The sequence below is a fragment of the Lemur catta genome, chromosome 2 (assembly GCF_020740605.2).
Source record: "Lemur catta isolate mLemCat1 chromosome 2, mLemCat1.pri, whole genome shotgun sequence".
NCBI classification, from domain to species: Eukaryota; Metazoa; Chordata; class Mammalia; order Primates; family Lemuridae; genus Lemur; species Lemur catta.
Window position 1 is genome coordinate 26,778,484 of NC_059129.1, and position 23,137 is coordinate 26,801,620.

Sequence of the window (23,137 nt, forward strand, 5' to 3'; positions counted from 1 at the left end):
GTCTGGCCCGCGCGGGGTCGGGGTTCGGGCAGGTGGTCGCGGCGGCTCGGAGAGCAAAAGGAGCACTGCGCGGGCGCCCGCCCCAAGGCGGCGGACAGCACCCCGGCCGAGGCCCTGAGGGACTGCGCTCGGCCGCCGCCCGCGACCCCCGGGGCCCGAAGCCCGCCCCAGGTGAGCCGGGCCCGGGGCCTCGCGCGGGGGCCCGGCGCCCCTCCCGCTGCCCTCCAGCGCCCCCTCGGGGCCGGGCCCGGGGCCGCCGCAGCTGGGGCTGGGGGCCCGAGAGGGCTGGCGGGGGTCGCGGGCCCGGCGCCCGCCAGCCCGCCTGCCGGGGGGAGGGAACCGGGGCCGCGCGCGCGAGGTCGGCCGTCGGCCGCCGCGCCCTCGGGCTCCGACTCCGGCTCCGGCTCGGGCTCGCCATGGCTGCGGCGGCGCCGTGAGGAGGAGTCCGCGTCCTCCGTGGCGGCGGCGGCGGCCGGCTCCAGGCCGGGTTTTGGCGCCGCCCGCCTGCTGCCTCCTGGCGGCTCCTGAACTCCAGCCCCCTCTCTATCAGCCTCTCACTCCGTCTCAATATGTCTCAAGATGGCGGCCAATGTGGGATCGATGTTTCAATATTGGAAGCGCTTTGATTTACAGCAGCTGCAGGTCAGGCTTCTCCTCGCTCGGCCTCTCGCCCGGGGGTGGGGGCTGCGGGCGGTCGCGGGCTCCCCCGGGGCCCCGGGCTGCCCGGCCGCCGGGGGGCCGCGGCGGCGGGGAGGAGGGGGGTGCCGGGGAAAGCGGGGCCGAGTCGGGGACAAGTCCCTCTCGCTCCCCGGCCCCCATTGATAACTCGCTTGATCAGAAATTGATCCTCTTTGTTCAATTCATCGATCAGCCCAAGATGGCGCCGGGAGCCGCCGCCGCCACCGCTGCCCCCGGTGTCTGCCCCCACCCCGGGCGCCCCCCCGGCCCTGCGCCGCCGCCGCCAGCGCCGCCGCCGCCGCCGCGGGACCGGGGAGGGGGCGGCCCCGGCGGCCCGCGGGGCGCGCGCGCGAGCGAGGAGCGGGCGGCGGGCGGCGGCGGGCGCCGGGAGGGGGCTGCGGCCCGGCGGCGGCGCCCGCCCGCGCGCCCTGCGCCCCCGGCCCGCCGTATTCCCGGGGAAAGTTTGTGGGGAGTTGCTGTGGGGGTGAAGCGCCTGCCTCTCCAGGAGGAGCCGCCGCCACTGCCGCCGGCGCGGCGGAGCTGGGGCTGGTGGCGCTGTGGTGCCGCCGGCTCGGGGGAGGGTCAGAGCGGCCACCGGCGGCGGCGGCGGCGCGGCCCGGCTCCGGCCAGGCGGGCGGGTGGCCGGGCGGGCGCCCGCGCTCCCTGCCCGGGCCGGCCCGGGCCCCGGCCGCCGTCCCCGGCTGTCAGCGAGCCGGGTCGCGCCGCCGCTCGGGCACCCGGCGCTGCTGCCGGTGCTAACCCTAGGGTTTGTTTACGTCCCGGGAGCGCCCCGGGACCACCCGCAAACCCCGCAGCCGCCCCGCTCTTTTGTGTTCCTGCGCCAGTGGCGCCGACCTGGCCCCCCGCGGCGGGGGACCCCCTTGGGGCGCTTTGGGGAAACTTGGCGAGGGGCGGCGGGGCTGCCCGCACGCGGTGCGGGTGGATCGCTGCGCCCGGGACCTCCCGGCGGGAGCGGGAGGAGGGCTGCAACTTTCCCCGAGCGCAGGCCCCGCGCTGCGCCCCGGCGCGCCGGCTGCCCGGGCGGGGGACGCTTCCTCCCTGCCGCCGGTCCGGGCGGCTCTAGCCGCGCGCCCCGGGACTCCGGCCGCCCCCGGTCACCCGCCGCCCGCTCCACTCCGGCCCTCTCCTCTGGGAGCCTGCCCTGTGTGCAGGGTCCGCAGGCGCAATGGAGCGCGCGGCGGGTCCGCTCGGACATGCCCTCTCCGGCCCGGTTCTCGAAAGCAAAGCCTGGAAGGCCGGGTTGGACTGTGGTGTGCCGGGCGGTGGTCGGAGCGCAGAGTCCCGGGCGCCGCCGGGGGAAAGTGCCGGGGCTCCCCATCCGGCGCCCGAGCTGCCGCCGTGCCCCGGGGGTGAGTTCCTGCCTGCCACCCCTCACCCGGAGGAGCGGCGCGCCCTTAGGGTCCGCCCCGCACGTGCCAGTTCCGCGCCCGCGGCGCCTGGACAGCCCCGGGACTCTGCCAGGTGGATGTTGTGCGTAGCCGGAGCCAAGTTGAAGGTGAGCGGCGTGTGGGCAAGAAGCTCCGTGAGTGCTGGCGCGAGGGGAAGTGGGGGTGCCCTGCGGCTTAGGATGGCCCAGGGCAGCCTGGCGCTGAGGAGGGGGGTGTCCCCTAGAGTCCGTGGGGACTAGCTACTGCTCCCAGCTCTAAGGTGTGCGTGAAGGTGAACTTGGCTGAACTTTCGTAATCGGGAGGGCTGGTGATAGTGACCTGCAGTACCTGCAGGAGCAAAGCAAATGAACTCCAGATGCAGGCTTGTATGAAATGAAGCGAATTGGATTAAAACATACATAAATGGAGTCTGACAACTTTAATTGTATATGCTTGTTTTCTGCTCCTGCCTACGTCAGAACGATAAAGCAGACTCACAGTCGTTATGAAATTTCCTCAAATTTCTCGCTTAACTAGGAAGAAGACTATGTGAAATATGTATTTCCGATAAGATTAAAACTTAAAGGAGTTTGAGTATTTATTGACTAAAATAGATTACTCCAAAGTGTCTATTGTGTAAATTAGATTCCTGAATGTAATGAACACAGCCGAATGGCATTTTTGATAAATTGGTCTACCCTGTTTTAGTAAAAATAGCTCTCTTTTACCATAATTTAATTCCTGTGCTTACTGTAAAACCCGTTGTGGAGTTTTAAGAGACAAACGTTATTATTTTTTTTTGTCTTGTTTTCCTAAATGTGACATGCTAGCTTAATTATCAATGAAGTCTCTTTTTTAAGCATCCTGGCAAAACTGTCTGGGAAATGGATTTGGTTTCTAGAGCATTATTAAGTTTTATGAAGTCTATAACCCTGCCCCCTCTCCCCAAGTGATTAGCTACTTCTTTAGGGGATCGTGGCTCTAGGATTTGATTGAAAGTTTCCTTCTTATTTTACTTGAACTTTATGTAGATCTCGAGAAGGGAAAGAAAAAAAAAAACGCAAACCAAAATCCCTTATCTGAGCATCATTCTCTTTACTGAGCATCTATTCTCTTTTGGTGGTAGCTCACGATTTGGCCTTAGATGATTTCATGTGGCCGCTTCATCCCATGTTTGAAAACTTCAGTTGAATGCGGAATGCCAAAGTTCAAGTATAAGGCCAAACTGGTTCTTTCTGTGGGCCCTGAGGAGGCCTTTTGAGTTGGTATCTGGTGGAGTGTCCTGTGTATTCCCACAGACAGTAAGTGAGCCAATGAGACTGCAGTTTGAGAGGGAATTCATTAGTTTCAGACTCTTCTCATCTTTCCAGTCCTCTTTATACTGAGATCGGGTTGCCTGCAGAGCCCAGGCTAGGCTGTGGCATTGCCACCTGCAGGTAAAGAGGCTGGGTCTCGGCGAGGCAGATCCAGGTTGGAGAGTTCTGAGGGTCCGGGGTGAGGTGGGGCAGTTCTGCACCTCTTCAGTGACCCAGTGAGCCGGGGCTGGGTCCTTGTCCTGCTTTGTGGGTCTGGAAGCTGCTGCCTTGGGATGGGAGTGAGAGCCCAGGGAGAGTTTCTGATGTTTCTTCTTTATTTCCCTTCCTTTTTAGTCCCAGAGGCTTGTGGTGTGGAAGCTTTAGTGCTTTGGCCTTGCTGAGACTAGTTGGACAAGTTTTTATGCTATCCTAGACTTGTAAAAACCAGGGTTTTTTTTTAAATAAGAAAAACACCATTGTATAAATTTATCTTTTAAATACAGGTTTGAAAAGAGGACACTTTCTAAAACAAGCTCATGTAGCCCTGCGTGTTAGTGGAGCTTTAAACTTTTGGGGATGGGGCCTGCCAGTGAACAGCTTCCCTTTGGGGCATTATTCCCACGTGGTGACCAGTGTTCTCCTTTAAGGAGCCTTTGCAAAAGTAAACTTTAAAAGTTGTCGTCTTTTTCAAAATTAGAAGACAATTTCGGTTTTGCTGAAATTCCATTTTCTGGTTGCTTTTGTTTTCTTCTGTTTTGGAAGTGTGTATGTTACTGCCTGTCCAGTACCGTTCCCCATAATAAGTATATTATTTTGATTAAAATGCTCCATCTAGTACCCTTTATAAAATAATGAATAAACAACTTACAATGGTGCCACTCCTGTTTTTGTTTTCATGGTTCTTTTAATATCAGTGACTTTGAGATTTGGTATGGAAAGGGGTCATTTTCAGCTGATTATAGTTCTTTCCTGTGTGAAACTATTTTTTTTTAAGTCAGTGAAGGGATAGTGTTAAGGCAACACCTGCTGGTACAGTTGGGTTCACAGAGCCCCCATGCTTGCGTCCCCAATTTCATGTGTCTTCTCTCAGTAGTTAGCTCACATGAGAAAGTTGGGACAAATAGCCTAGTCCCCGCTGGAATTATTCTCTCCTCATGCACTGAACTAACCTTAAAAATGTTGTCTGATGAACCCATTGAGTCCAAGATCTTTAATGGTCATTTAAAGTCTTTTCTCCTGTTGCTGCACAGTTAAGACAAACCCAGCAGGGTTTACGTGGGAGCTGTGCAGAAACCATAGTTTGTGCTCCGTGGTCCCCTCTGGGTCTACCTGTAGCAGTGAGCAATCAAAACCATTCCTGAGGCTGTGCGCACATTCTGTGTCTTAGTAGAGAAAACAAAGCTAGAAGTAGAAAATCCATTTGTGTTTCAGCCCATTTATAAAGCCCCAGGAACATCTGTAGGGAAATTAAGGAAGGGCACATTTGTTAGGGAAAAACTTGCAAATTTTTTAAAAAGAGAAATTTCATCTTGAATGAAAATCCTGCAGAGCTAGGTTCAATTCATACCTGTGCTTGGCTCATGTAAAATTCACATTAAAAGACAAGCATATCTGATGGATTGCAACATAAATGTTATGTAAAAGTTACTATAACAGTTATTCTAATATACAAGGATCATAAGGTATTGTAGAAATTATTTAAAACGTATTTAAAATTATTTATTATATAACTTTTAAAAATGTAATTGCTCTCCCTATGAAAAGTCTGACTTTTATTAGTAATTGTCAAAGACAAAAATTCGTCTATCTGGTTCCTTTTGTTTTGTCTGAAGCTCTGTGTTATCGCTGCAGAGAGATAGATAGTTTTGGTTTCAACTGAAATTTCTCTGCCTCTGATTGTTTAAACCAGACCCTTAATCTTATTTTAACATATTTAAAATGTCCATAGAACCCGGAAGAATTGTTTTGTGTAAGTAGCTAGTGAATGTAGTTTAAACACTCAAGCAATTCTGGTATCTAATTGGAAACAGGTGGAATTCTTGGAATCCTGTGTTTGAGTCTTATTATAGCAAAACGTAGGGACACTTTTTACTTGTGGCCATTCACTCTGTCGAAGCTATTTGAAGAGGGGCCCCACAGCTCCTTGTTGTGCCCACTACTGTTTACCTGGGTGTTTAGGAACTGAAAGCCTGTGTATGCTTAGACGTGGAGAGAATTTGTGTGCTGATAATGGAGTGAAAAAGGAATCTACTGGCATAATTAGACAAGTGATTTAGTATCTGTATTATATATAACTTTTATAGCAAAGAAGTTGTGAATTCATTTGTGATTTTGGATTTGATAAAGATTTATTGATTTGAGCATTTAGGTACATTTTATTATACCCTAATAATGATTTAGAATTCAGGGAGAAGTTACAATTTTCCCGAGAAATTCTGCATTTAGAGATGTGAGCTTCACTACCAACCAAAAAAATAGGAACTGGGTTAGGGGGCTGTTTCAATAAAATATTAATAATGGGGCCCTCTGAATTGTCTGAGTCATTTTATCCATTCTAGTTTTCAAGTTGTGTTCCTGAAAACCAGTTGGCAGCCCTGGTTTTGGTATGTGTTTCAGAACCAAGTTTTGGTTTGTGTGTAGGTGTTGGATTTTACTGAAGAGGACAGTAAAGGTTTGTACTGAGCTACTCCTGCCTGGGTTGTGGATTTGCCGACCTGTAAACAGTCTTGCTTTTCAGCTGTGTTCTGAGAAAGTTGGTGGAGGAGAGTAGTCTTTGGAGGGGAAGAGGTATCCCTGCAGGAAGTTAACTGGGACTGAGGGGGCCCTATGCTGTTGTTGCCCTCATCTGTGCTACGCCAGAAGCAGCTTCAAAGCACCTGGGTTGTGACTTAAAGATTTTTCAAAAGTGCTTGTGCTACCCTGTTCACATATGACACAGTTGAAAAACATAATGAGGGTGAACAGCTCTCTTTAAAAGACATCACATTTGTTGCAAAACCCATCAAGAACCTTTCCTTTAAAAAGCAAAGAACTCTTTAACAAAAATAATTTTAATTCTTTCTGTAATTAGATTCCAATAGGAAGATGATATCATACAAAATAAAGGTTAACTTCTTTATTTCAATCCGATGATTTTTCCTTACTGCAGGAGATTCAAGGCAGTTGTCAGAATTTTTGTGTTTGTTAGAGCCCTGGGCCATGGGAAGCCCGAGCAGTTCTGTGGCCACAGGGAACCCAACACCCCTCCCCACCCTGCTGCTGCCCCTCAAGTGAGATTTTTACAGATTCCACCCTCAGGGGTCTTCCTCCAGGGAGGAACACAGTCTCAGGTGCCAGGATGGGAACCTGGATGGGAATATCCCTCCCGGGGATTTACTGACACTGCGGAGGAACTGAAAAAATAGCCAGGTAGGAAATTCACATTAAGTGAAACTGACCAGGTTCTGCTTCCTTTCATTAAAGGGTCTGTGAAAATGAGTTGAGAATGTCAACAAAGGGGCCCACAGCTTTACAAAATAGGAGAGTCCACTGGAGTGGACTGGGCCTGCCGGGTCTCCTGCAAGGCCGACCCCATCAGCTGACAGGTGAAATCTTGGATGCTCCTGACCATTTGTGATTTATGCAGTCAACGTAGGAGGAAATTACCAGAGCTTACTCTGAAATGCCAGGGAAATAGCTTGTTCTTTCTTAGTATACCGGCAAGGGGACTGTTTTCTTACATCTTTCTATTTGGCTGTGTTTAATCAATAAGTAAATGTAGTTAACATTTTTTAAAAAGTTATCTGTGGTTGTGAGGTGTTCCAAGTCTGGTTAAGGGAAAAACAAATTGACAAATTAGCTCTTTCTTAAGTGAATATTGTGAAATTGTGAGAAATAGAATGCCAGGCTTACTGTCATTAAAAATTTATTTGGGTGTTGACAGCTTTTTGCTAAATGTGAGACATTCAGATCCTGTCCACCCACCGTATGAAAATAAAAACCCAAAAAACAAAATACAATCCCCAAAACTTCTTTCCATTTGCCCCCCCAAAACAAGATAGTCTTTCTTAGATTGGGTCTTTCTCTCTAATAAATTGTTACTGTTTTGTTTTCAAATGTAGTTCTATGTTTTTTAAGACCAGAAGGAATATAAACTCATTCTAGGCAGTTTTTGTTCAGTTGGTATTTTGGACCTGCGAGGTTCTTTGGTTTATTGCCACCTTCGCTTCTGTTTTTAGGGAAGAAATGGTTATTTAGATAAAAGTAACTTGATAAAAGCTAGTAAATCACACCGAAGGCAAATCTTTGTCTTGAAGAACCTGCAGCTGCAAACATCATCTGGGCCGTGGGCAGCTGGTGAAGGGAGGGCCGCGGTGGAGCCGCCCTCGGCCTGCGCGGTGCCAGTGCTGCCCTGCTATCAATACTGCCTGTCACTTCTTGCCCTTCTCCTGCGTTTCTGCCCTGCCAAGCCTGTCCTATCCCGTGTTGTGACAACTGTTTTTTTTTTTTTTTTAAATATTTGTGGCGCTTCATTATTTTGAGATTCTTGGGAGAAAGATACTATGTAAATGAAAATTAAAAATAAAATTCTTGCTGGAGGGAATTGTACATTTAATGATTTTGATGCGGTTTGGAAAAGACTTCTGTTTTTCCCCTGCAAATAGGAACATTTTGTGGCTCCTATCACTGTTTTTGCATCATTCTGAAAGGTGTGGCAGATAATGGGAAACACACACGTTCTTTATTTTCTGTTTTTTCCCTTACGGTAGTTAACCCAGAACTTGAACCTGTGCAGTCTGTGTACTGTGAATTATTTCTGTTTCATACGCTCACCGAGAGTTTAGATAGCAACTGCCCGTGGAACACAAACCTTTCAAAAGGAAAAGGATTTGAGTCCTCAATATACAGAAATTACAAGTAAAATTACTACTAGAGCTATAAATCAAATTCCATCTTCCTTTCCTATTCACATGGCAGAGATGTTATAAGTCGTATAGTTTGGAGACGGAAAATTGTGAACACAGGAGCATTCATTTAAACCAGTGCAGAAACATTAATTTACTGCAGTTGCTTCATTTCTGCTGTACCTCTACTGTTTGCTTTCACAGTGACATGTGCGGTCGTATCATTCAGCCAGGTGAGAGACAAGTTCAAGTTTGGAGTCATGTTTCTGCTCTGTGGGCATGTGTGGGGTCCAGAAGCCAGACAGGAGGCCAAGGCTGCTGCAAGGCACCAGGTGACTGTGTGTACCACAGTCTTTGCAGTCACTGGCCGGCCCGGGGACCATGAGGTGGCTGGGGGCCTTGCAGAGCTGTGCTACGCAATCATAAAGCCATCATGTGGAGCTGGCTGTCCCAGAGGAACACTAGTCATCTCTTCTCCAGCGGGTCATCAGCCCTGGTACCACAGTTTGTCAGTATTGATGTGGGATTGGGAGAGGAAGGATATTGCCAGTTATGGTTGGATGTCATTGTCGGGAGTGTACGAAGTGGTTTGAGATTGTTTTACGTGGCTCTGCGTTGGTATATAATTATGCTGTCATCTTAAAACGTGCTGATACTTTCATGAAATCTTTTTGTGTGTGTATGCAGTGAGTTTTGGGGACTGCTTACTGTATGTTGGAACCAAGTCTTTCTAACACACAGGCTAAGTGCGTAGTCTTTTCTTGTTTCAAAATTGTCCACTTGAAACAGGTTGCAATCCATTATAGATGTGGCTGCCAGATTAATCTTCCCAAACCATGGATTTCATCATGTCGTCCCTCTCCTGAAACATTCACAGTGACTCACTTTGGCACAGAAGGGAGACCACATTCCTCAGGCTGGCAGACAGATTTCCTGATGGTTGTCTCCACCTTACCTAAACCTTTTTGTCCCAGGGTGAATGACCCCAGAATGTTGCCCGTTTGGGGAAGCTCCTTCCCCCTCCCTCTGCTCGTTCAAGCCTCAGGCCTATTTCATGCCTTCCTTCTTAACCTTGCCCCCTGCGGCGCAGGCAGTGGGGAGTTAGGATGGCAGTGGGGAGTTAGGATGGCAGTGGGGAGTTAGGATGGCAGTGGGGAGTTAGGATGGCAGTGGCTTTCCGCCTGGAGGAGTGGACGGGACAGCCAGGACAAGGCCGTGATCGAGCCGCGAGCTGCAGGAAGGGCATTGAAGCCAGATGGTGGGGCGTGGGCAGGAAAGACCCCTGGAGGAGAGGTGACACTTGATCTGAGTTCTGTGGGCCTGGGGAGGCGTGGGAGAGAGACAGCGCTTCCCAGCAGGACAGCGTGGGGTGGCCGGGGGCTCCCTCCTTCATTGCCCTTGACTGCCCACTCAGCACCCATTGCAGCACCCCCTACTCCCCTGCTGTCCGCCTGGTGCCGTGTGTGCCTGCTGTCTTGGCCCGCCACAGTTGTTGGCACCTGGAAGTAACTGCTGTGTGACAACTGTGGGCCTCTTTTAAGGGGGCAGGTCCTGTGCATTCTGATTTAGGACTCATTAGCTAGTTCAGAATACAAACTTAATTCTTTTTAATATTGTGAAAAGTAGGTAGATTAATTTTAAATGGCTGCTTTGAAATCTGATAGGTACATCTACAGAATATGTCTTTTTATTCTCATTTATTGAACTCTTTCTCTGCAAAGTAACACATACATTGGTTAATATACAGTTAACCCTTGAACAATGTGGAGGTTAGGGGTACTGACTCCCCTGCACAGTTGAAAATCAGTGTGTGAGTTTTGACGCCTCCAAAACTTAACGACTAATGGTCTCCTGTTGAATGGAAGCCTTACCAATAGCAAATAGTTGATTAATACATATTTTATATATGTATTATGTACTGTATTCTTATAGTAAAGTACATTAGAAAAAAGTTATTAGGAAAATCATAAGGAAGAGAAACTGTTTACTATTCATTAAGTGGAAGTGGATCATCATAAAGGTCTTCATCTTCGTCATCTTCACGTTGAGTAGGCAGAAGAGGAAGAGGAGGGGTTGGTTTTGCCGTCTCAGGGATGGCAGAGCCGGAAGAGGTGGAGGAGAGGCAGGCACACTTGGTATAACTTATTGAAAAAAATCTGCATATGATTGGATCCATGCAATTCAAACCTGTGTTATTCAAGGGTCAACTATATACATAATTGTACTTGTGGCACATAAAACAAAAAAACCCCACGTTTTTAAAAATAGAATTGGGCAGAACAATTCTCCGACAGAGATTGATTCTTTGACTTTGCTCACAGCCTGAATGGGAGGAAACTCTTCCCCATAAGAACAGGGAAAGCGCATATTGTGGTTGTCAGAACCCAACAAATATGCGAGAAAGCCGGGAGCAAGAAACACGGAGGGTTGGGTGTCAGCGCTGGAGGAATGTCTCACGTCTGCTTGTCCCCCAGGCGCTGTCCCTTGGGTCTGGCCTACGGCTGGGCAAAGGCATGGCCCGCTCTGGGCCAACCGGTTTCAGAGCAGTGGCCCTCATAGCCTGCATGCTTTTGCTGTCTCTTCGTTTAGTCAAAGAAAGTACCTAGGATATTTTTGTAGAGGTGACGTCACTGTCTGGCTGCACGGCGTTTGCACGGATTTGGGGAAGTGAGGGCTAGGAGAGGGGGGCTGAGAGAGCCAGGGTGCCGGGTCCGGTGTGGGTGGCCCATGGGGGCTGGGCCTGGTGTCTGGCCACCCCTGGCAGAGGGAGAAGGTGTGCTCCTTTTGGGATATGGGGGATTTTGGGGGACTGATAGGAAATCCAAGAGTTGAGCCTATGGGGAAAGGAGTATTTAAGCTCAATGGAGACCTTGGCACTCAAGTCTGGAAGATGGGTTGAAACCTGGAGTTTGAAGCCCTGGGAGGATTTTGTTTTGGTTGGAGCGCGAGGGTTTTAAATGGTTTGAGGTGGAGTGGGGTGAGGAATTAATTTTAACTGGGCAACCTCCCCCTCTCGTTTTACCTTTCACAGTTCTGGAGTGAGGACTGCTGTGAGTTTCAGTAAGAGGCCTGCAGAAGAAGAGAAAAGCAGCGCTCGTAGGACTGGGTTCTGTACATTCTGCAGAACACCGGTTCTGCAGCCGGTTTTATGTCCACTGATGAAGAGACAGGAGCTTTTAGTTTTTATTTTTTGTTTATTTGTACACTGATAGCTCATCTCCTGAGGATGGACGGCGGGCAGGCACTGGTTTAGGCTCCCGGTTTATCTCATGTTATCCACACGACGGCCCTGTGGAGAGGATGCCATGACAGCTGTAGGTGAGAAGCTGGCCAGTGGGAGACGCACACCTGTGTCTGCTGAGCTCCAGGGCCTGCTTTTCTGCCAACTCCTGCTGTCCCCTAGGTCTGTGGTCCCCAGACCCCCGGGCTGAGGACCGGTACCAGTCCGTGGCCCGTTAGGAACTGGGCTGCCCAGTGGGAGGTGAGTAGCAGGCAAGCAAGTGAGCCACGTTCATCTGAAGATTCATCTGTGTTTACAGCCGCTCCCCATTGCTGGCGTCACTGCATGAGCTCTGCCTCCTGTCAGACAGTGGGGGGCATTCGATTTGCATAGGAGCACAAACCCTACTGTCAACTGTGCATGCGCGGGATGTAGGTTGCGCTGTCCGTATGAGAATCTAATGCCTGGTGATCTGTGTGGCGCTGAGGTGGTGATGCTGGCGCTGGGGAGAGGCTGCAAATACAGATTCTCATTAGCAGAGACGTTTCAGTGCATAATAAATATAACGTGAATGAAACTATCACCCTCTCCGGTCTGTGGAAAAATTGTCTTCCATGAAATGGGTCCCTGGTGCCACAAAGGTTGAGGACCACAGCCCTCGATGACGCTCATTTGAAGCAGTGGGGTCATCTGGGGACTCGGGAGGAGGAGGTCCCTGTCCAGGTGGGTCTGGGTCAATTAGCTGTGAGCAGCTTGGGGTGGAGACGGGGCCAGGTGGGGGGTCTGGTGGGCAGCTCCTTCTGGGGGAGCCTCCCTGGCTGGAGTCCAGAGGACCATCTGATGGACAGAACCACTAGAACCACAGCTGCCACGGCCCCTTAGCAAACCTCATCTGACAGCTGGGGGCAGTCACGGTGTCAGGCTGCAGGGAACCCTCCTTGTTGTGTCACTTGACATCCTCAGATGCCCTGTCTGTGATTAAGCAAATCTGTTGTTGAGTTTTAGGGAAGTGTTAGGCAGGAGAGAGGCCTAATCGTGGGGCCTGAGGGGCCTGGAGGAGAGGCCTGCCCTGTCCAGTGGGCAGTTCTGTGAGCGCTGCACCGGGGCGTCTCCTAACCAGGACGTTTCTCTGAGCTGCTGGGCCTGATGCAAGTTGCCCTTCGATACTGATATTTGTATTTAGCCCTGTGATGGCCAAGGCCAAGTCCCCACTCTCCAAGCCCCTGGGAGACTGGCTGATTTGGTCCCTACGGTGATATTGGACTCAAATCCATGCGGACCCCGACGTTGTGAGGACACACCACCACATAGGATTCTGTTCTCAGCTACACATGATGTTGAGCATGTGTTCAGAAAGAGATTGACTTCATATGTGGTGGCCATCTGTCCTCAGAGAAGCAGTCTGGTCACAGTGACACCCCTTAGATCTTAGCTTATTTTCGTGAGGGAATAGGAAAACTGAGCTGGAAAACTGAGCTTTTAGTCCACTCTGGATTTAGATGACTTTTTTTGCATGCCTGATTTTTTTGTGATGATACAATTTGTTTTGTTAAGAAATTATAAATTTAAAGAGAAAATACACAAAGATGTGTACTGGTCTTGGAAATAATGTCGCACATTTGAGTGACATTGCTTGCAGTTTTGTGTGTTTTTGGAGCGGCTCATTTTTTCCATAGACTCTTGGTACTGTTCATCTGTTCATTTATTGAGCATCTCAATGTGGTACCTGATTGCAGCACTGGATCCTGTTCAAGCCCCGGGGTTCCAAGAGGGACAAGTCCCCAGCCTGCTGGTGAGGGACCTGCAGGCACAGACTGTGAGGCACTGGGTGTCTGATGTGTGGGTGGGGCAGGGGTTTGGAGAGATGGGTTCAGGCCATCTTGTTCCAGTGACTTATGTAGTCACTTCTTCAGAATTTATTGAGTGTCCTCTGTGTGCCAGGCCACGTTACAGCCCGGGGACCCAGTGACCAGAACAGTAGGGAATCCTTGCCCTCAAGGAACTTATGTTCTCGAAGGGGAGACAGAAAACAAATGTAAGGAATAAGTGAATTGTACGGCCTGAGTGCCCAAGTGCCCAAGTGCCCTGGGGCCAGAGCATCACCGGTGCGCTAAGCCCCACCGGGTCCTTTCTGTTTCCGAAGGCCCCGAGAAGTAACTGAGTGTTAAATCGAGGAGGGATTGCTCAGTGCTCAGACCTGTGTTTAGGAGGACCCTTCTGGAAGCCCCAGATGAAAGGCAGACCAGACTGAGGAAGGAGGGGTGGGTGATGAAGAGTGGAACCAGGAGGGTGTGGCCGTCAGGGTCCCAAGAGAGGATGCTGGGCGGCGGCTGTGCCAGACTGAGTGTGCCCAGGCCCTGGCATTTCGGATGAGGGCTGCTGGGGGGATGATGACGATGGCGGAGATGGTGCCAGGTGAGTGGCATTTCCATGGCCTCCAGTGGGGCTGAGAAACTGGGGCAGCTAAGGAAGGGCAGGGAACAGCCCATGGAGGGAGTGGTCTTCAGTGTCCCGTCGACCCTGAGCATCCCGCAGGCCGGTGTCCCTGGTGCCCAGGGTGCAGGTTGCTGGCACTTGCAGACGCAGACCCCGTGTAGACGTCTACCCAGCTGGGCCCCTCAAGTTTGTGAAACACAGGTCGGGTGACGGGACCCGAGCTGAGCATTGGATGTGACTCCGATGCGCGGGAGTCAGCCTGGAGTTTCTTTATTCATCCTTCTTTGCTTTTTGTCGGTAATCCTTTGTAATTCCCCGGTTTCATGATGTAATTCTAATGGAATTAAACTTGAACACTTCAAAATTATGTAATTAATTGCGTTCGGCTTCAGTTACAATGACTGATTATAGTGATACCTGGTGGCAAGTCAGGTACCTACTGGCGAGGGGTTCGTGCCTGCTTGGTGTTAGGACAGCTTCTTTCTGTTGGCTGCCGGTGGCCTGCTCAGGTGCCTCTGGTCCCTGCCTTGCCACAAGCAGCTCCACGGGCGTGCAGGGGGGAAGGAGGGAGGGTGATGGCGTGCAGGGAAGGGCTGCTTTAGGATGGGGCGCCTCGGGCTTGTCTGCTAGCAAAGTAAGTTTGGGACTGGCTGGAGGAAGCTGAGGGCATTCTGTGAGTCTCCTATTTTCCTGGGAAATGTGAGGGTGGGTGCGTTCAAGTGAACGTGAAGGATTCAGAAATTGGAAAGGCAGTTTATGGAGAAGGGATAAAGTGTGAGAACCACCATGGGGCGTGGTAAAGGGGAAGATGGAAGTAAGGTTAAAAAATGTTGCTGTGCCGTGGTATTTCCAGGGCTCCGGGACCTGTAGACTGAGCCAGCAGACCCTAAAACGGAGCTCTGTGTTCTCTGTGTTTGCAGATTTCCCAGAAAGTCTGAATCCTTTTTGCAAATCAAGGTAGTTTTATTTTGCGTTAGGAAGAGGGGATGCTGCCGAGAAACTGTCACCTCGACTGACTGTCCCCCTGAAGCTGGTCTCTTGGCATCTCCCTAGGATGAGAGGCACAGTGTTCATACAAGCATCGAGAGTTCAGGGCACGGGGCTGGCCTCTCTGACCCTGTCCTGTCCCTGCATATAGGCCTGCCTTTCCTCAGTCCCCAGACGTACCTGCTGTCACATTTCCTCCAGGGAAGAGTCTCAAAATTGACTGTGATGGGCAACGCCCAGGTGTGGCATTCAGTGCCCAGTGTTCTGTTTCTGAGAGGTGCGTCGTATGTATTGAGAGGCTTAGGGCATTTTTTCAAAAAGCTGATTCTTTAATGTCTTAAAGTACAGAGGTATTGTTATGCCGTCATCTGGGTTTTCCAGTGTGTGTCACTGTTTAATGTGCAGAGTGTACTGTGCTGACAGGGGGCCCTCATTTCAGGCTCTCATTTCAAAGCTCTAGTCAAGGCGGATATTTGGGTTAGGTCCATTAGGATGCCCAAATATCTTATAGATTATTTTCTATTTTCTTAAGGGAGAGTGGGACTTGAAAACATTCAAGTGCACAACTAGTTTTAGAAAGTTCTTTTTTATTGGGGAGAGTCAAGATGGTAAAAATTTAAAAAAAAATGTTTTTTCTGTTCTGAACACGCTGCTTGCTGTCCTGGTGCAGAGAGCGGTTCCTTTGACACAATGCCTTCGTCCTGTTGCCTTTTATTTTCTTTTAAGATAAAATTCACATAACATAAAATTCACCTTTTTAAAGTTTAAAATTCATTGGTTTTCAGTATATTCACAATGTTGTGCAACCATCACCACTGTCTAGTTCCAGACATTTCCAACACCTCAATAAGAAACCCCCGTACTTGTGAGACGTTACCCCCCACCCTCTGCATAATCTACTCTCTGTCTCCCTGGATTGGATTTGCCTGTTCTGGGTAATTCACATATAAACAGAGTGATACCATATGTGACCTCTTGTGTCTGGCTTCTTTCACTGATGTAATGTTTTCAGGGTTCGTCGGTGTTGAATCATCGCGTGTCAGTGCTTCATTCCTTTTTATGGCTGGGTGGTACCCATGGCATGGGCATACCATGTTTTGTTTATCCTCCACCAACTGATAATCACTTGGGTTGTTTCCACTTTTTCGACTATTGTGAGTAATGCTGCTGTGAACATTAATGTCCAAGCTTTTTGTGAACATAGTTTTCCATTTTCTTAGTTATATAGACTTAAGAGTGGAATTGCTGGGTCATATGTGGTAACTCTGCGTTTAATTTTTTGCATCTGTTACTTTTTGACCTCCTGTGTATAACTCCTGTTTGTTCTCAAGAATGCCCCTTTTAAGGCCCAGGCCATTCCATTTTGTTCTCTTCTGCCCTGGTGGTGCTGCTGACTCCTCCGCAGAGTCCTCATGTGGTGCAGTTGCTCCCCTTGGAACCACTGCTGTGGACAAGAGGGTTTTGTGGAAATGGCCATGGAGCAGTTTGAGATGAGAGCAGGTACTGTTGGTTGTCCACCCCAACTACACGCCCCGCTGCACCCCCCTGGGGATGACACTTAAAGCTTATTTAATTAGTCCTGGACGTGCCCTCCCTCTGGCCAGGAGCTGGTTCAGGTGTGGTGGGTATTTCACTTTGTCTTGGCCAGAGGAACAGGGAACATCCAATGGCATTGCTCTGGGAAAGCGATTCTTCTCTGATCTGTGGAGATGAGCCAGGGTGGACTGCCGTTTTCTGCCTGTGCACAGGCCTGTTCAAGAAAGGCCTACCCAGATCTCCCACTGCCATGTCAGCATGAGGCAGTGGGGCGGGAGCAAGACAAAGTGAAAATCACAAAGACCACAGAGCAGGAAGATGGAAGGAACCTGGGCCCTCAATGGTTCTGAGTGGCCCAATAAGCCAGCCCTGCTGTCACCTTGCCACCAGCTTTCTGTGACGTGAGAAAGTGAAATTTCCTCCTCATTTCTTGTTACTTGTAGCTCTTCTGTTACTTGCAGCTGGAAAGGCTTCTGAAACAAGACAGTGCAATTAAAATCCAGATCCTAGAAAGTTGCTCATGGTGGCTTGGGCTTGGTGTGGACTTAAGAGTAATGCCTTTGAGATGCACTGGTCCTGGGTGAAGGTGGATTTGAGCGTGTGAGGAGGACATATGTCCTCTCAGCTCTCTTTTCTAATGGCAGCAGAATTCCATTTGCAAAGCCAGATGTCCCTCAATACGTTAGATACAGCCAATAAAACATTAAGCAATTAGAATGGTTAATATTCAGTAGAGTATAATTAGAAGCTGGTGTAAATTGAGAATGAAATTGGCAGGTTCCATAAGTTACAGCAAAATTCCAAATCTTTTTTAGCTGTGTATGTGTCTCTCTGTGGGTCTGTCAGTTCAGATGGCTGTATCATCTTACCTCCTTCCTGGAGTAGAAGTGAAGGGTCATTACCAGTTCAGTTCTCTATAATTTTGAATGTTTAAGAACATCTTATCAGTTGTATTGTGTTAAAGATACCAAAATCAAATTGCAAGCGTTTAACACTCCCATTTCTACACCATGTGCGAGAAAAATCAAATCACTGCTTTCCGCCTGCCTTCAGGGCATGTGTGTGTGCACGTGAGTGCATGCATACATGTGGGTGTGTGCACATGCGTGTGTTGCACCCTCCATGAGTTGTGTTCATCACACCTTCATTCATAGCACATCATGACTCATTTCATTAATTTTTTTTCCTTTATGCTCAATTCACATTCTCATGTGTTAAATATACCTTTATATGGATGCATCCTTGTAAACTATGTGGACTATTTTGTGTGTATAAGTAGTTTTAATTTATACTTTTTGAGATCTGTCCATGTTGTTCCCTGTGAATTTTGTTCTTTACGAACAGTGGCTGCATCAGGTTCCATGTCAGAGTCCACCTGTCTTAGGGTGCTGAGGCTGCCATAACAGGATTCTGTAGACTGGGTGGCTTAAACAACAGACATTTATTTCCCACAGTTCTGCAGGCTGCGAAGTCCAAGATCAAAGGTACCAGCTGATTTGGTTCCTGGTGAGGGTCCTTTTCCTGAGTTGCAGATGGCCACCTTTTCTCTGTGTCCTTACATGGCAGAGAGAGAGAGAGAGCGCGCGCATGCGTGTATAAGCCAGCAAGCTCTCTGGTGTCCTGTCTTATGAGGGCACTGATCAATTCATAGGGCTTCATCCTCGTGACTTCATCTAACCCTGATCACCTTCCAAAGGCCCCACCTCGAAGTACCATCACATTGGAGGCTGGGGCTTCAGTATGAATTTGGGGGGGGGGGGGGACACAATTCGGTCCATAGCACTATCTTAGTTCACGTGTCCATTTCCCTGGGGCTGGTCCCCTTCAGTAGTGTCTGATCCCCCAGCTCCACACAGAGCACAGCTGTGAACATCTGTACACACGTCCCTTGACTGGTGTCAGGGAGCCGCATTGCTGGGTCCAGGGTGAAAGTGTTCTTAAGTTCACCAAGAGCTGCCAGGTTGCTCCTCTGACCGGATGCTCCAACTCTACTCTCCTACTCGCTGTCCAGGGTTTCTTTTCTCCACAATCCCATCATCACTTTGTAGAGATATGTATACTTTTTGCCATTCTGATAGTTTTAAAGTGGTACTTCAGTGTTGTGTCATTTTTTTCTGATTACTAGGAAAGTTTATACTTACTATAAGTGTCATTTTATACTTGTTTTTTAGAGTTCCCCTTTTGTAAATTGCCTGGTCATGTGTTTTCTTTTTGCTTTTAATGGTTTACCATCTTTCTGTTGATTTGCAAGAGTTCCTTGTATATTTCACCTGCTAGCACTTTGTTGATTTCCATTGTTTGATTTGTCTGTAGAGTCCTATAGGAAATCATGCAGAAAATAATGTAGGAAAACTTAATTTCGTTGAAGCCAAATCTGTCAATTTTTGACCAGCATGTTTTGTCTTATTTTAGTCTTGAGAAATCTTTCCCCACTCAAGATCACAAAGTTGTTCATATTTCTCTAGTGCCATAGATTTATCTTTCACATTCAGATCTTTAATTTAGGTTGGTGTTGATTTTTGTATAGAGTGTGAAGTAGTTATCCAGCTTACAGAGGGAGTCCATTTTTCAAATACTAGGCTTCTTCTTCTTTGCCTGATTTGGGAAGTTGCCCCTTATGCTCCAAGTCCATATATATGTGGGTATGTTTCTGGGGTCATTCTTCTGTTCTACTATCCTATTTGGTGGGGTTTTTTGTTTGTTTGTTGTTTTTTTTTTTGCACTGATACCACACCATTTTAATTACTGTGGCTTTAAACCATGTCTTAATTTCTGATTGGGTGAATTTATCCTCTTTACTCTTCTTTTTCAAAATACTTTAGCTATTCAAGGTATGTTATTCTTTCATGCACATTTCTTTCAAGTTCTGCCTAAGTTCTGCTGGAGTTTTTATTGGATTTGTATTAAATATGTAAATTAATTTGGGGCAAATTAATAACTAAGTTGTCCCATCCTTAAACAAAGATATTTTTCTATTTAGGTTTTCTTTCTCCATAAAGGTCATGTGTTTGTTATTAAAATAAATTTTCTATTGATTACTGTGGTATAGAGGAAAACAATTGGTTTTTGTTTATTGATTTTGAGACTGGCAAGCTTGCTCTTAATATTTTTACTAGGTGGCTCATGACTGTGATCCCCACACTTTAGAAGGCCAAGGTGGGAGGATTGCTTGAGGCCAGGAGTTCAAAACCAGCCCAGACAACATAGCAAGACCCTGTCTCTGCAAAAAAATAAAAAAATTAGCCAGGCATGGTGGCACATGCCTATAGTCCCAGCTACGGAGGAGCCTGAGGTAGGAGGATCGCTTGAGCCCAGGAGTTTGAGGTTACAGTGAGGTATGAAAGAGCCACTGCACTCCAGCCTGGGTGACAAGAAAAAAACACATATATATTTTTTTGTTTTACTAGTTAACATGATTCTGTTGTATTTAGGTTATTAAGTATAAAATGTCCAATTTCCTTAAGTACTAAGTTTGACAGTTGATATCTCTGACATTTCACTTTGACACCTCTTATTTTTATTGTGAAGGTACATCCTCAATCTTTCAAATGCACATTTTGGCTTGTTATTATTTTTCAAATTATTTTTTAGAGCAATTTTTGTGAAACCATGGATAAGTAAAAAATTTGTGTTATTTTTGAATATGAGTTCTGTTGTAGAACCAACACAGTGCAGACAGCTTGAAATATCAATGAAGTGTTTGGGAAGGATGTGGCTAATGAACGCACAGTACGTTGATGGTTTGAGAAGTTCCATTCTGGTGATTTTAATCTTGAAAATGAGCCACGTGGGCAACCTGAGACCAAGGTAGATAATGATGAGCTGAAAGCTGTAGTGGAAGTGAATCCATCTCAACCTACACGTGAATTAGCAGCAAGGTTTGACGTTACTATTCTAACAATATTGGACCATTTGATGCAAACAGGCAAGATAAAGAATCTGGATAGATGGGTTCCGCATGAATCAAACCAACATCAGAAGAGAAATCGTCTCGAAGCTTGCCTTTCTTTGCTGTCATGACATAAAGGTGAATCATTTCTATACCATATTGTTACATGTGATGAAAAGTGGATTCTTTTTGTCAATCGCAAGTGTTTGGTACAATGGTTGGATAAAGATGAAGTGCTAATACACAGTCCAAAACTGAATATTCATCAAAAAAAGCTAATTGTTCTGCTTGGTAGTGCAGCACTGGTATTATCCACTACAGCTTTGTGAAATCTGGTCAGTCGATTACAGCGGATGTCTGCTGCAGCCAACTGGATGAAATGAGGATGCATGCGATTAAGGCCCCCAAGATTTGTCAATAGAGACAGGCCAATCCTCTTGCTAGACAACATTAGACCACATGTTGCACAAACAACACTGCTTAAACTACAGCGGCTGGACTTGGAAACTCTCTGTCATCCACCGTATTCACCAGGCCTTGCACCAACTGACTACCACTTCTTCCAGGCTTTGGTCTACTTCTTGCAAGGAAAAATACTCAGTTCTCAACAAGCTGTGGAAAACGCCTTTTGTGATTTCATTGCCACTTACTCTCCAGGCTTCTTCACTGCTGGCATAAACAAGCTACCATGAAGATGACAAAACTGTGTGGATAGTTTAGGTGCATACTTTAATTGATTGTACTGCTTCTTGTTTGAGATACAATAAACTTAACTTTTGATTTGAAATCGGACATTTCATATTTAATGACCTAATATTTTTGTCTGGAGATAATATCATATGCAAAAAAATGACAGATTTATTTATTCCTTTCCTTCCAATTCTCCAATTCTTATACTGGAGTATCTTGTTGGCTAGACTCTCAAGGACTCAGTTGCATAGCAGTGGTGACCATGGCTGTTCTTTTCTTTCCTGGTGTTAAAAGGAATGTGCCTAATGGAGATTTTTGGGAGCTTTAACCAGGTGAAGAAACTACCTTAACTTCCTTTTCTCTGTTTTTGGAGAATTTTTGTCATAAGTATTGATTTTTAGCAAATACTTTTCCTTACAAGTCTATTCATATCCATGCAATTTATGTTCCTTAGTCCATGAATATGGTGAATTACATTGACCATCTGATGTTGAATCATTTGTTGCTTTCTAGGATAAACTAACTCTTCTTCTTATATTTCTAAAATATTGTTGCATTTGCTTTACAGTATTTAAATCTGTTAAATGAAATTGGACTATAATTTTCTTATCCTTATCCAGTTGAAACTGAGGTTACTAGTCTCATAAAATGGGTTAAAACTGTTTTGGAACAATTTATATAAGATGAAGATTATCTGCATCTTAAATTTGATTGGGGTCACTTGTAAAACCATCATGGCTTGAATGTTTAGAGGGTTGGCTGGGAGACCTTTAACATTTCACTCTTTTTGTTAGTGATGTATTCAAATTTTCTTATACCAATTTTGGCATTTTATAATTTTCTAGAAATGTTTCCATTTCACCTAGGTTTTAAAACTTGTATGATTTTTCATAATATTTTTGTTATTTTTGTAAATCTGATTTTAGCTCTAGGTTTTTCCCATTTTCTTTCTACATTCTGTATTTACAACATTTTTTTTCTTTATTTACAATTGTGCATAGAGTTTTGTTTGTATTATTAATCTTTATAAAAATAGCTTTTGGTCTCATTAATCTTCTGTCTTTTGTTTTTCGTTTATGTGGCTGATTTCTTACAATTATTTCACTTTTGTCTCTTTGAGTTCACTCTCTTTTCCTAACTTCTTTTTTTGAATGCTCAGCTTTTTAATTTGAATTCTTTCTTGTTTCCTGATAAATGTTTTCAAGGCCAGAACATTTCTTCTAAGTACTACTTTATGTTCCACAAATTTTGACATGAAGTGCTTTCATTTTTATTCATTATGTGATTTTCTATTCATTTTGTAATTTCTCTTACAATTTCCTCTTTATCCCAAGAGTTATTTAATAGTATTTGTTTTTTAGGTTTTTGGTATTTTTCTTTAATGACTTTTCGTATGTTATTGATGTCTGTTTTTATTACATATGGTCATAGAACGCAGTCCACATGATCCTGGTTCTTTGGAATAATATGAGACCTTTTTGCTGCATTGTACGTGCTGGATTTTTGTGAATGTTTTATATGTCCTCAAAAAGAATGTGTTTTTTGTTTGAGTAGAGAAAACTTTATACAATAGGCATATATATTCATATAGTTTGCTCAATATTTATAACATATGTTATTCTACGTCTTTGATAATTTTCTTTCTATAGTTTCTACAGTTATCTGATATTATGTTAAGGCTGTATCATTAGATGCATATATGATCATGATCTTTAGATCTTCCTGATTTGTTTCTTTTTCTGGGGTATAGATAGACTTCATCTTTTATGATGTTTTTCACCTTAAATTCTATTTGTTTTGATGTTAAAATTAATTATTCTCCTGTTTTTGCATTTTGTTTTTGGTTTCTATTTGTTTAATAGAGCTTTTTCTCTTTCATTATTTACAGTCCAGATCGTTTTGCTTTATATGTGGCTGTTGCAGATACATGATGCAAGGTCTTGTTTGTTAAACCCAGGTTGAGAGTCTGCCTTTCATTAGTGAATTAAACTGATAGACATTTCTGGCCATTGTGATTATATTAGGACTTCTATTTTATTTTGTGTTTGATATTTATCATTACTTAAAAAAAAAACTTTTCTTGTAATACTTTATTGGATTGAATTTTCCTCTGCTGGATTTTAAAATTGTGCACT

General features: G+C 46.5%; 1 protein-coding gene across 6 annotated transcripts in view; it reads left to right on the forward strand.

Moving 5' to 3' along the window:
• The first annotated feature begins 412 nt into the window (after positions 1 to 412).
• Positions 413 to 23,137, forward strand: part of CUX1 (cut like homeobox 1) — a 363,108-nt gene continuing 340,383 nt past the window's right edge. For 3 of the 6 annotated variants that reach the window (XM_045543045.1, XM_045543046.1, XM_045543043.1), the window contains exon 1: positions 413 to 642. In XM_045543045.1, the coding sequence (XP_045399001.1) occupies positions 580 to 642 (63 nt within the window). In that variant the 5' untranslated portion in view covers positions 413 to 579. Of the gene's footprint in view, positions 643 to 1,744; positions 2,195 to 23,137 lie in introns of those variants that run through there. The other 3 variants (XM_045543044.1, XM_045543041.1, XM_045543042.1) reach the window with 1 other exon arrangement.